Source organism: Triticum dicoccoides, chromosome 3A, assembly GCF_002162155.2.
Source record: "Triticum dicoccoides isolate Atlit2015 ecotype Zavitan chromosome 3A, WEW_v2.0, whole genome shotgun sequence".
Lineage (NCBI taxonomy): Eukaryota > Viridiplantae > Streptophyta > Magnoliopsida > Poales > Poaceae > Triticum > Triticum dicoccoides.
The window spans coordinates 100005767-100019367 of NC_041384.1; the positions used below are offsets into that span (position 1 = coordinate 100005767).

Below are 13601 nucleotides of genomic sequence, written 5' to 3' on the forward strand. Positions count from 1 at the left end.
CGGGGGCGCCGAGGGGGCCGAGGGCGCCGACGCCTGGGGGGCCGGCATCGCTGAGGGCGCCGAGGGGGCCGTGAGGGCCGCGGGCGCCAACGTCGGGGGCGCCGGTGCCACGGCCGTAGGAGGCGCCGCATGCGGGGGGCGCGCCTCAAAGCCAGGGGCGGACCAAGAGAGGCGCGCGAGCGCCCTGGGAGAGGCGTCAAGGAGCCCGTGTCACCGGTGGCGGGAGGAACAGCCGGGGGTACCTGGTGAAACAGAAACACATGCTCATCAAAGTAAACGTGCCGGGAAGTGAACACACGATGGGAGACGGGATCGTAGCACCGATATCCCTTAGAGTTGGAGGGGTTGCCGATGAAAATGCAAGCGACAGAATAAGGTGCGAGTTTGTGAGGAGCGGTGTCCACAGTGCTAGGATAGCAAATGCACCCAAAAATACGCAAGCCATCATAAGAAGGGGGCGTACCGAAGAGAAGATGATGAGGTGCATAGTTCCACTGTGGACGGCAAGGGCGAAGGTTAAGGAGAAGAGAAGCAGTGGCGAGTGCGTTCAGCCAGAAACGAGGCGACACATTAGCATGGAGCAGGAGCGTGCGAACGTAGTCGTTCTGAGTGCGAAGGACACGTTCGGCTCGACCATTCTGCCGGGAAGTATACGGACATGTGAGACGAAAAACCGCGTCGTGGTGCGACAGAAAAGTGTGGAAATCAAGGTTGTCAAACTCTTTTTTATTGTCAGTCTGAAGAGCAAGGATGGGACGCCCAAACTGCGTGCTGACATAGGAGTAAAAAGCCGTCAAAGTGGGGAGTGCATCCGACTTTCTGCATAAAGGAAAAGTCCACACAACACATAATGAGAATAATCATCAAGGATAACCAGATAATATAAATAGACCGAATTACTAGGAACCGGAGAGGTTCACACATCGCTATGAATCAACTGAAAAGGAAAAGAGGCTATGGTGGTGGAGTCGTTAAACGGGAGGCGAACATATTTGCCGACACGACATGCATGATAGGTGTGATCCTCTATCTTATGACAACTGAAGCTGAAACTCCTAAGAATATGATGAAGTGTGACGGAGTTGGGATGACCCAAACGAGCATGCCAGAGATCGACGCCGGCGGAGAGAGCAACCGGTGCGGTGGTGGAGGTGGACGGTGAATGCACCGGATAGAGCTCGTTGAGGCTGTCACATCGGTGAACTACCATCCTGGTTCGAGCGTCCTTGACACAAAATCCAAGCTCGTCAAATTTAACAGTAACAGGATTTTCACGAGTTAAACGACGAACGAAAACAAGGTTCTTAATAAGATGAGGTGACACAAGTATGTTAGACAAAGTAATAGGCATGGAAGTAGAAGGAAAAGAAGTGTGCCCGACATGTGTGATAGGGAGTGTGGAACCGTCGCCGACAATGATGCGGCGGTCGGTGGTGACGGGGGTGAAAGAGGCAAGATTACCAAGATGAGCAAACATGTGAGCCGTAGCTCCGATGTCCATGTACCAATCATCACCTCCGGTGTAGTTGTTCGGCGTAGGAGCGACATGCACCCCGGTGAGGAGCACTGGGTCCCAGGGCGCCGGCGGCAGGGCTGGCGAGGGGGACGAAGACGCTATGAGGAGGCCATAGCCGCCGCTCAGCTGCGGCGATGGGTACTCTCCATACAGCTGCGGAGCCGCGAAGTACGCATGATGCGCGGGAGGGGCAGGAGCCTGCTGGCCTGCGGATAATCCCCACTAGTACCCGGGAGACTCATACGCAGGCAAAACCCTGTACGCAGGAGAAGACTTGTACGTGGATGCGGGCGGAGCTCCGTATGCCCCGTACGTAGGATACCCGTACGTGGGAACGGGCACGTCGTAGGTGGCGGCCGCCCTATACGACGGCGGGGCCGCGCCATAGGGCGCCAGCGGCGGGACAGGAGAGACGGTGGTGGACGGGCCTGCGGATGCCATCGCTGGTCCAATGGCGGCAGTCGGCGTGGTTGGGCGGCAGCGGACGCCGAGTACTTTTGGCGACGAACGATGATGACGAACGAAGCAAAACGCTGGATTCCGATCAACCCCGCGGTGCAAAGCCAGCCTCAATTAGCTGATCGATCTTCCCTTGGACATTTACTAGTACTAGTACGTGGGTACTAGTACTTCCGGCTGCAACAAACGGGATACACGCACGTAGGATCGTTGCCTTGATCGATTCCAGCACCAGTAGATACTCATGACCACGTGATTGTTTGATGGCCGCACGCGAGCGATGCTGGCGAGCGGATTGGGTGAGGCAGCGATTGGGCGGGTAACACGGAAGACTGCCGAGTGGATTAGGCGAGGCTAGCGGCGCTGGGTAGCGCGCGCGGCTGAGGAGTTGGGCGGGGTGTGCGGCGCAGCTGGGTAGCGCGCTGCTGAGACAAGCGGCGGCCGGCGCGGAAGACATGCGGGCGGCGGCGGCGGCGCAGGGGAGGTGCGCGGCGGTGGTGGCGGCAACAGAAGGCTAGGGTTAGAAGCTAAAAACTGATACCATGTATGTTGTTGGAATTGCACAATGCATTGCTCATGTGCAAAGGCACGTATATATGATGTACAAGAGGTGGGCCACAACCTCAACTATACAAGGAACTAGGAGGTGGGCCCAATACATAGATATGCACAGCACATATACTCAACATTTATAACACGTAGCTGTCTAAAGATTGTTTTTGCATTGGATCTGGTCCCTTCATTCAAATTTCAAGGGATGTGATTTGCTCGAGGGCCATCTGCCATTTCCGTGGGAGGTGCAGTCCGCGCTGCAGCTTTTGGCTCGTCCTTGGTCTACACGTGTCACCCCTACATTGGCTCACTGCATCCACCCTCGCAAGAAATCTCTCACCAGCTACTCGCCTACTTTCTCCCTAGAACAAGTAGTCTGGGTGGACCAGGTCTTTGTCCAAGCAACTGAATGGGCGAGGAGCCACTAGTCGCTGCAGAATGCTGTCTCCGGTGCACCAACACCGGGCTCATCCAGTGCACCACGCCGTCGGTAGCGTCCCCAAATTTCACGAGGCAAACCAAAGCGGCAGGCTGAAATTGGAAGCCCCCAAACCCCTCCCTACCGCGGCGCAGGGTTTCTCCATCTCGTCGCCGCCTCCGGGAAGCTTCAACCCCGCCGGGGCTGGGCCATGGAGGCGCCGTTTGTCTACCTCCGCCCCACCGTCGAGGACGACGGCACCGGTACGCCCAGCCTTCGCTTCCCGACCCTCTTGATTGCTCCCAAGTTCGTTCCCCTCTCTTTGAGTTCTGACCCCTGGCTGTGTTTTCTAACGGTGATCGCACGCGCGCTTGTGCAGGTGAGCGGGTTCTCCTGAAGGCGGCCCTCGGCGGCAACCTCGGCCGCCTCAAATGTACTATTCCACTCTAATCCGCTTAAAAACTCCCTAGGGCGTGTTTGGTTGCCCGCACCGAGCCCAACCAGGCCCGCGCGGGAAGGGAGAGGTGTTGGGGATATGATTACTGGAGGTAAACCGGCTAGGAGTGGCCGAGTTAGCTCCATGAAGATAGAAGCCCATGAAGACGTAAAGATGGTGGCGCTTTACGAAGGCCCAAGGCCTAAAGGCGGGTTAAAGCCTGTAGATGTAAACCGACCCTGTCATGTAACTTGTATTGTAAGTTAGATGAATAGAGACCGAGCTGGACACATCTATGATCCGGCCTCGGGACTCTGTAAACTGGCGGGCGTCAACCTATGTATATAAAGGGACGACCGGACCGCGGTTTGAGGACAACATACAACAACTCGAGAGCCAGGCAAAGCGGATTCGCTCCCTGGTCATCGAAACCCTAGCAATACCAATCACAACTAGACGTAGGCTTTTACCTTCATCGAAGGGGCCGAACTAGTATAAAACCCCTTGTGTCCCCTTGTCCGGTTTAACCCCTTTAAGCTAACCCGTAGCGATGGCTCCACGACTAAGTCCTTTCACGAGGACATCTGTCGTGACAAACCCACGACAGTTGGCGCCCACCGTGGGGCTATCGCACGATGGTTTCGAGTTCTTGAAGGGCAGCTTTGATGGACTCAAGGGGTACGCTGTGGGCCGGATGACGAAGAGTCGTCGCGGCAAGCTCTACATCGACGACGCAGGATGGGGTCCCAGGCCGGTTCAATCGAATACGGGTACCGGGTCCCCTTTGGTGGGATTCACGTCTTCATCGGCAAGATCGGCGAACCGGGCCCTGAGCCGGATACCTGCACCAACATCATCGAGACAGCTCAACGTGCGAGCCCTTGCCCGGTTCAGCCCGCAGCAAGGCATGTTTTCGTAGGTGTCATCCATGGAGCGGAATATGAGGATGGACCGACATCTGATGGAGAAACCGTTGTCTTCTCTGACGACAAGTCTTCAACTGGAGAGACCGAATCGCTGTATCAGTTGCAGGACGGCTGGATTAGCGGAGGTTCCGATGGCAACAGTATTCCGGACCTCCTCGATCTGCCAAACCGGGTCGCTATCTTCATGGCTGGTACACAATCAGCACACCACTCATCAACCGCCGCGGCAATGCTCTCCGGTTCAGCGACAGCAACGCCGGCGGGAGCAGGGGGCTCTGCGCCGCCTCCGGCTCAAGTTCTGTCTGATTTATTTGACACTTTGGCAACATTGATGGCCGCGGAGGTGGACACAGTAGCCCGGGACCAGCACAATGCGGAGATTGCAAAGGTGAAATATCAGATAACTCAGGCTAAAGCGGACCTAGCAGCAGAGAACGTTAGGATGGCTACGGAACGGGCCGAGTTGGAAGCTCAGGCCTACCGGCTTAGGCTGGATCAGAATGCCTCAGAGGAAGTCATGAGAAGAAGATACCGGTCGCATCTCCCGCCGGGTTATGACCCAAGAAATCTCTTCAATACGCCAGGAGCAGGGACTAGTAACCAGCCAGTGTTAAACCGGACGGAGGCGCTGGGAACAGGAGCGCCGGTTTAGCCGCGCACGATGGACCCGCCTCGTCAAAGCAACATTGTGCCGCAGTATGTTCCGACGCCCCCGGGGCATTACTCCAATCCGTTGGACAACATTGTGGCCGCCGCTTCACGATTGGCAGCCCTTCCAACCGACGGCGAGTCACCAGTTGCGATTGAGGCACGACGGGCCAGAGAGCTCCTTCAAACAGCTTTAAACCAGCAGTAGGCTTATTCGCATAGTCGCGAGAGGATTCATTCCACCCCCCGCCCGAGCCGGAGCTACAGCAGGCACGTTGAGGATGAACCGGCCGTGTCAAGCAGTGCACGTCGCCGTAACTCGCCGCGAGGGCACAACCCGGCAGGTGGAGGTGCTAATGCGCAGGATGTGGTGGATCATGGTCGTGCACGTCGAGAGGCTGAGTTAGCAGCTCTGCATGGAGCTCGTCAACCTACTCCGGTTCACCCTACCGCTTTAGTGGAGCCAGGTGTGGTCTTCAGTTCCTTAGGGGTGCCGTGTCTCACCCCCGCTTTACGTAATGTGCGACTGCCCAAGTATTTTAAAGGCCCTCGTAAGGTGCCCAATTACACCGCCGATTTGCAAGCGGAGTCATAGGTTGAAAGTTATGAGATAGCAATGGAGATGTTAGATGTGGATGAAGCGGTGTGTGCTAAATACTTCACCATGATGTTGGAGGGGACAACTCGTACTTGGTTAAAGAGCTTGCCAGCTAACTCTGTAGGATCATGAGCTGAATTAAAGCACCGATTCATCCAGAATTTTAAGGATATTTGTAAGCAGCCTATGTCGATTGTGGACCTGGCCGCTTGTGTTCAAGAGGATGGTGAATCTACAACCCATTGGGTGAAGTGGGTCTCAGCTATTCTGCATTCATCGGATCGCATCAATGCGGATACCGCAGTGTTAACATTGGAGGGAAATTGCCGGTTTCTGCCGCTAAAACAGAAGTTAGGAAGGCTCAAACGTCACTGCAATGATATGTCAACGCTTATGGTCGCTTTGGTTAAATATGCCGATTCAGATAATACCAAAGACCCCAACTCAGAGGAGGACAAACCGGGGAAAGGGAAAAAGAACGGCAACACCAAGGGACAGCAGCATAACCCAGCAGGTCATGGGAATAATGGTAAGCGCAAGGCCGACAATAGTTTGGACTTTGTGGTTAACACCAATGCTCAGGATAACAGTCAGCGTCGTAAGGGCAAACAACACCAGAGGGGCGGAAGTTCGGGCCCCAATCTAGAGCGCCTATTAAATCAACCTTGTTCAAAGCATGGATCAAAGGAGAAGCCAGTGTCACATCTTTGGAAGGACTGTTATATCATGCGAGAGTTCAAGAACTCCAACATGTTTCAATACGACAATGTCCCGCCCGGCGGAGGTGGTTTTCATGGGCCGAGTTATGGAGGTGGTAGCTCCGATTCAGGATTTCAAGGCAATCAAACCGGCCATAACAATCAGGGGAACCAGGGCAACTAGGGAGGTTATAACCATCAGGGGAATCAGCAGCAGCAGCAGTCGGGTTATCAGAGCAACCCGAAGCAGTTGAACAGTAGGCAGTATCATGTTTTCACCACTAGCTTGTGCAAGCATGATCAAAAGCTTCACAAGAGGGCTATGAACTCTATTGAACCACCAGTGCCCCAGTATCTGTGCTGGTCTGAGCAACCCATTTTATGGAGTAGAGAGGATCACCCACCCTGGGTTGATAATCCAGGTCATCTGGCCTTAGTGGTGGCACCCCAGGTTGGGGGGTATAAGTTCACCAAGGTGCTCATGGATGGGGGAAGTAGTATCAATATTCTCTACTATGATACCTTCCGCCGTATGGGGTTGACAGATAAGAATCTTAAACCGTCGAACACCGTTTTTCATGGGGTGGTGCCCGGTAAGTCTGCATATCCAGTGGGCAAGATAGCTCTAGAGGTGGCCTTTGGAGATGATCATGATTCAAGGTCAGAAACATTGACTTTTGAGGTGGTGAAAATCAAGAGTCTGTATCACGCCCTGTTTGGGCGACCGGCTTATGCCAAGTTCATGGCATGGCCGTGGTTTACCTGCAGCTTAAGATGCCAGGTCATAAGGGGACCATCACAATACATGGGAGCAGGAAGATCGCTTTGGAATGCGAGGAAGGTGATGCGGCTTATGCTGAGTCGGTTTGTGCCACGGAAGAGCTGAAGTTTTACAAAGACAAGGTTGATCCGGCAGATATGACTTCTTTGAAAAAGCCAACTACGGAGCACGATCCGGCGTTGAAGTTTAAATCGGCCACAGATACTAAGATGGTTGATTTTGTTCCTGGCGATTCATCCAAGCAGTTCAGCATCAGCGCTAACCTGGATCCCAAATAGGAAAGCACGCTCATCGAGTTCATCCGTGAGAACTGGGACATCTTTGCATGGAAGCCTTCTGACATGTCAGGTGTACCGGGGGAACTCGCTGAGCACACACTTAATATTGATCCTAAGTTTAAACCGGTCAGACAGTTTCTCTGCCGTTTCAACGAAGAAAGGCGCAAGGCTATTGGTGAAGAGGTAGCTCAGTTGTTGGCCGCAGGGTTTATCGTGGAGGTCTTTCACCCGGAGTGGTTGGCTAATCCGGTGCTGGTTCTCAAGAAAAATGGCACTTGACGTATGTGTGTGGACTACATAGACTTGAATAAGGCTTGCCCAGCAGATCCCTTTGCCCTCCCTCGTATTGATCAGATTATTGATTCTATGGCGGGTTGTGACCGTTTGTGTTTTTTGGTTGCTTATTCTGGTTATCATCAGATCAAAATGGCAGTTAAGGACCAGGAGAAGACAGCTTTTATAACTCCCTTTGGAGCCTTCTGCTATGTCTCCATGCCCTTTGGGCTCAAGAGTGCCCAGGCGACTTATCAACGCTGTGTTCAGAATTGTCTTCATAAGCAGATTGGCCGCAATGTTCATGCATATGTGGATGGTATTGTGATAAAGTCCAGGAAAGAGGAAACATTGATAGATGACCTGAGAGAAACCTTTGACAACCTCCGGGTTTACAAGATGATGCTCAATCTGGAAAAAATGTGTCTTTGGTGTCCCGGCAGGCAAACTCTTGGGGTTTCTGGTGTCAAACAGGGGCATTGAGGCTAATCCGGAAAAAATTTCAGCAATCACATCTTTGGCTAAACCGGCGTGTATCAATGACGTTCAACGTTTAGCCGGCCGGATTGCTGCTTTGAGCCAGTTTATCAATCGTCTTGGGGAGAAAGCTATCCCTTTATACCATATGTTAAAGAAAACGGATGACTTTGTCTGGAGCGATGCGGCTGATAAAGCATTTGAGGATCTGAAGAGACAGTTAATTAGCTGAACCGCCTGTGCTTGCAGCTCCGATCGATAGAGAGCCTTTACTACTGTATGTGGCTGAAGGAAATATGCCCTAGAGGCAATAATAAAGTTATTATTTATTTCCTTATATCATGATAAATGTTTATTATTCATGCTAGAATTGTATTAACCGGAAACATAATACATGTGTGAATACATAGACAAACAGAGTGTCACTAGTATGCCTCTACTTGACTAGCTCGTTAATCAAAGATGGTTATGTTTCCTAACCATGGACAAAGAGTTGTTATTTGATTAACGGGATCACATCATTAGGTGAATGATCTGATTGACATGACCCATTCCATTAGCTTAGCACCCGATCGTTTAGTATGTTGCTATTGCTTTCTTCATGACTTATACATGTTCCTATGACTATGAGATTATGCAACTCCCGTCTGCCGGAGGAACACTTTGTGTGCTACCAAACGTCACAACGTAACTGGGTGATTATAAAAGTGCTCTACAGGTGTCTCCAAAGGTACATGTTGGGTTGGCGTATTTCGAGATTAGGATTTGTCACTCCGATTGTCGGAGAGGTATCTTTGGGCCCTCTCGGTAATGCACATCACTTAAGCATTGCAAGCATTGCAACTAATGAGTTAGTTGCGGATGATGTATTACGGTGGCTGCTAATGCCAGGGCTGTTAGTGTGGCTATTGTTGTGGAGCGCAAGGAGGCTGGAAAGGAATATCCGGTTCAACGGCCGGTTTATTATATCAGTGAGGTGCTTATCAAATCAAAGCAGAGGTATCCACATTGGCAGAAGCTGGTGTATGGGGTGTTTATGGCAAGCTGGAAGCTCAAACACTATTTTCAGGGTCATCCTATCATAGTGGTCAGTTCAGCCCCTCTGGGAGATATCATTCAAAACAGAGAAGCAACTGGCCGGATTGCCAAGTGGGCTATTGAGCTTGGACCTCATGGGATCAAATACACACCTCGCACATTGATCAAATCTCAAGCACTCGTGGACTTCATCAATGATTGGATAGAGTTACAGGCACCAGAGGAAAAGCCAGATAACACGTATTGGACTATTCACTTTGATGGGTCCAGACAGTTGGAGGGTTCGGGGGCTGGAGTCGTATTAACTTCCCCATGAGGTGACAAGTTTTGTTATGTTCTCCGTTTAATATTCCCTTATACTAACAATGCAGCTGAATATGAGGCCCTACTCCACGGTCTTCGGATGGCTAAGGAGATGAACTTAAACCGGGTTAAGTGCTTCGGTGACTGAGACCTGGTGGCTCAACAGGTATCTGGCACTTGGGATTCTAAGGACCCACTCATGGCTGCGTATTTACGAGAGGTGGACATAGTGGCTGGTCATTTCAAGGGTTATCAAGTTGACCATATAGACCGACGAAAGAATGAAGCGGTGGATGCTTTAAGTCGCCTTGGCTCTCAGCGTAAATCGGTCCCACCTGTTTTCCTCGACGTCCTACACAATCCGTCGGTTAAGATACCAATAGAGGAGGAGTTGCTATTCCTGACCCGGAGGCCCAATTGGTGGCAGCTTTACATGTTATACCGGATTGGACAGTCCCATATTTGGCTTACATGAACCGGGGCGAGTTATTGGAGGATGAAACCTTGGCCCGGCAGATAATCCGGCGTTCCAAGTCAATGACCATAGTCAATGGGGAGTTACATCGTTACAGCGTCACAGGAGCAATTCAGCGTTCTGTGTCTCCTCAAGAGGGTTGTGAGATTTTGCGAGAAATCCATGAAGGGGATTGTGGTCACCACGCCGGTTCAAAATCTTTGGTGGCTAAAGCTTTTCGTCACGACTTCTATTGGTTAACAGCTCATGCTGATGCTGAGGATTTAGTCAAGAGGTGCGATGGTTGTCAAAAATTTCACGATGCGCTCATGTTCCGGCTCAGGAGTTGAGGATGATTCCAATAACTTGGCCATTTGCGACTTGGGGGCTCGATATGGTGGGACCCTTTAAGAGATCCAAGGACAAAAAGACCCACCTGTTAGTGGCAGTTGACAAGTTCACCAAGTGGGTGGAAGCAGAGCCGGTCAGTAAGTGTGATGTAGCCACGGCGGTTCAATTCATCAAAAAGGTGATATTCCAGTTTGGTTTCCCACACAGTATTATAACTGATAATGGTACTAATCTGTCAAAAGGTGAGATGGAGGAATTTTGCCAACGTGAGCACATCCGGCTTGATGTAGCATCAGTGGCTCACCCCCAGTCTAATGGTCAAGCTGAGAGAGAAAATCAAGAAATTTTTAGAGGTATTAAACCCCGGCTTATGGTTCCTTTAAAGTGGACGCCGGGTTGTTGGGTGGAGGAGTTACCTTCTGTGTTATGGAGCATCAACACCACACCTAACATATCTACGGGTTACACGCCTTTCTTCATGGTTTATGGAGCAGAGGCAGTTCTTCCTAGTGACATCCGTCACGACTCGCCCCATGTGGCAGCTTATGTTGAAGCTGATAATGAGAAGGCACGTCAGGACTCACTGGACCTGTTAGATGAGGAGCGTGATCTCGCAGCGGCACGTTCGGCGATTTATCAACAAGATCTCCGATGTTATCACAGTCGGCGGGTTAAGACCAGAACTTTTCAAGAGGGTGATCTGGTGCTCCGTGCTACCTCTTGAGCACTGCATTGGATTTCCCCGAAGAGGAAGGGATGATGCAGCAAAGTAGCGTAAGTATTTCCCTCAGTTTTTGAGAACCAAGGTATCAATCCAGTAGGAGGCTACGCTCGAGTCCCTCGTACCTACACAAAAACAATAGCTCAACGCAACCAATGCAATTAGGGGTTGTCAATCCCTTCACGGTCACTTATGAAAGTGAGATCTGATAGAGATGATAAATAATATTTTTTGGTATTTTTGGTATAGAGATGCAAAGTAAATAAAGTAAAAGCAAAGCAATAATAAATTGATGGAGATTGATATTATGAGAAAGAGACCCGGGGGCCATAGGTTTCACTAGTGGCTTCTCTCAAGAGCATAAGTATTCTATGGTGGGTGAACAAATTACTGTTGAGCAATTGACAGAATTGAGCATAGTTATGAGAATATCTAGGTATGATCATCTATATAGGCATCACGTCTGAGACAAGTAGACCGAAACGATTCTGCATCTACTACTATTACTCCACTCATTGACCGCTATCCAGCATGCATCTAGAGTATTAAGTTAAAAGCAGAGTAACGCCTTAAGCAAGATGACATGAAGTAGAGGGATAGTTTCATGCAATATGATAAAAACTCCATCTTGTTATCCTCGATGGCAATGATACAATACGTGCCTTGTTGCCCCTTCTGTCACTGGGAAAGGACACCGCAAGATCAAACCCAAAGCTAAGCACTTCTCCCATGGCAAGAACAACCAATCTAGTAGGCCAAACCAAACTGATAATTCGAAGAGACTTGCAAATATAACCAATCATACATAAAAGAATTCAGAGAAGATTCAAATATTATTCATAGATAGACTTGATCATAAACCCACAATTCATCGGTCTCAACAAACACACCGCAAAAAGAAGATTACATCGAATAGATCTCCACGAGAGAGGGGGAGAACATTGTATTGAGATCGAAAAAGAGAGAAGAAGCCATCTAGCTACTAGCTATGGACCCGTAGGTCTGAGGTAAACTACTCACACTTCATCGGAGGGTCTTGGATGATGATGTAGAAGCCCTCCATGATCGATGCCTCCTCCGGCGGAGCTCCGGAACAAGCCCCAAGATGGGATCTCGTGGATACAGAAAGTTGCGGCGGTGGAATTAGGTTTTTGGCTTCGTCCCCGATCGTTTGGGGGTACGTGGATATATATAGGAGGAAGAAGTACGTCGGTGGAGCTTCGAGGGGCCCACGAGGCAGGGGGGCGCGCCCCCTACCCTCATGACCACCTCGTGGCTTCCTTGACGGAGGGTCCAAGTCTCCTGGATCTTATCTGATGAGAAAATCACGTTTCCGAAGGTTTCATTCCGTTTGGACTCCATTTGATATTCCTTTTCTTCGAAACCCTAAAACAGGCAAAAAACAACAATTCTGGGTTGGGCCTCCGGTTAATAGGTTAGTCCCAAAAATAATATAAAAGTGGATAATAAAGCCCAATAATGTCTAAAACAGTAGATAATATAGCATGGAGCAATCAAAAATTATAGATACGTTGGAGACGTATCACTCTGGCTCATCCAGGATCAGACTGATATGCACAAGTTATCCCCACCTTGGGAAGGACCTTTTGTGGTTAGCAAGAATCTGCACAACGGGTCATAATACCTCACTGATGTTCGAGAGCACAAGGACTCATGTAAATCGGAGGAGGAGACCAAGCGGCCGTGGAATATAGCTGTTCTTCGGCCTTACTATACTTGAGCCATAGGCTCTTCTTATGTACATATTTATGACAGTGTATATATTATATAATAAACCGGAGCCTCGAATAAAGCGGGGTCTCTGTTCTTTTTACATCATGTGTGAGTCTACGAGAGCTTCTACTGACAAAGTGGAGTTTTGTTAAACCGGCCTATACGGCCGCACGGATATGAATAAAATCACTAGGGGGCTTGGTCGTATCCGAACCATAGCTACACATTTTGATCGGTTTAAAACCATAAAGGGATATCACTAGGGAGCTTGGCTGTCTTCACACCATAGCTACACCTCTTGATAGGCTCTAAAGCCAAAAGGAAATTATGTGGAGCCAAAGAGAATCTGTTGCATTAAGCACAATTGAAACATAGGTAAACACTGAGCATAGCTCACATATTACCTGGGGGCTCCTTGCTTCTCAAAGAACAGTGAGCTTGAACCCTTGTAATAGGCTATCAAGCCAGGCTTGGAAGCCAGGTGTATTCACCTAAAACCCCGGGTTATCCTGCCTCTTTAAGTAAGCCACTCCGTCCAGGTAAACCTGGTATGACCCATCAAACGTTTGACAAGTCAATCCCATGGACCTTGAACTTGTCAAAGTTAAACCGGTGATTGGTTAAAGATTGAGGTCCATCTTAAAAGTCTTTGCAAAATGGTTTAACTCAGTGGCCTGGCAGCCCATGAAGAGCCTCGATTTAGGGCCTGGCAGCCCATGAAAAGCCTTGCATATTTCTTTTGTTTTTGTTGTTTTCATGATAAGGGATTTATAAATATTTTTGTGATAAACCGGTGTTCATTACAACCCGACATGACTTTCAGCGCTTAGTTGTCAGTACATGATCAATTTTTAGCGTACTGCTCTAGTCTGGTTTTGACTAGATGTCACCAGCATTATGCGGCTATTACAGCCCAATATGGTTTCTATATGAACCGGTA

General features: G+C 50.0%; 1 protein-coding gene across 1 annotated transcript in view; it reads left to right on the top strand.

The window, feature by feature from the left end:
- Positions 1-3156: 3156 nt before the first annotated feature.
- The window catches only part of LOC119271319 (ankyrin-1-like), a 56146-nt gene continuing 45701 nt past the window's right edge, over positions 3157-13601 (top strand). The window contains exon 1 of the mRNA XM_037553192.1: positions 3157-3208. Coding sequence (XP_037409089.1) covers positions 3157-3208 — 52 coding nt within the window. The remainder of the gene's footprint in view (positions 3209-13601) is intronic.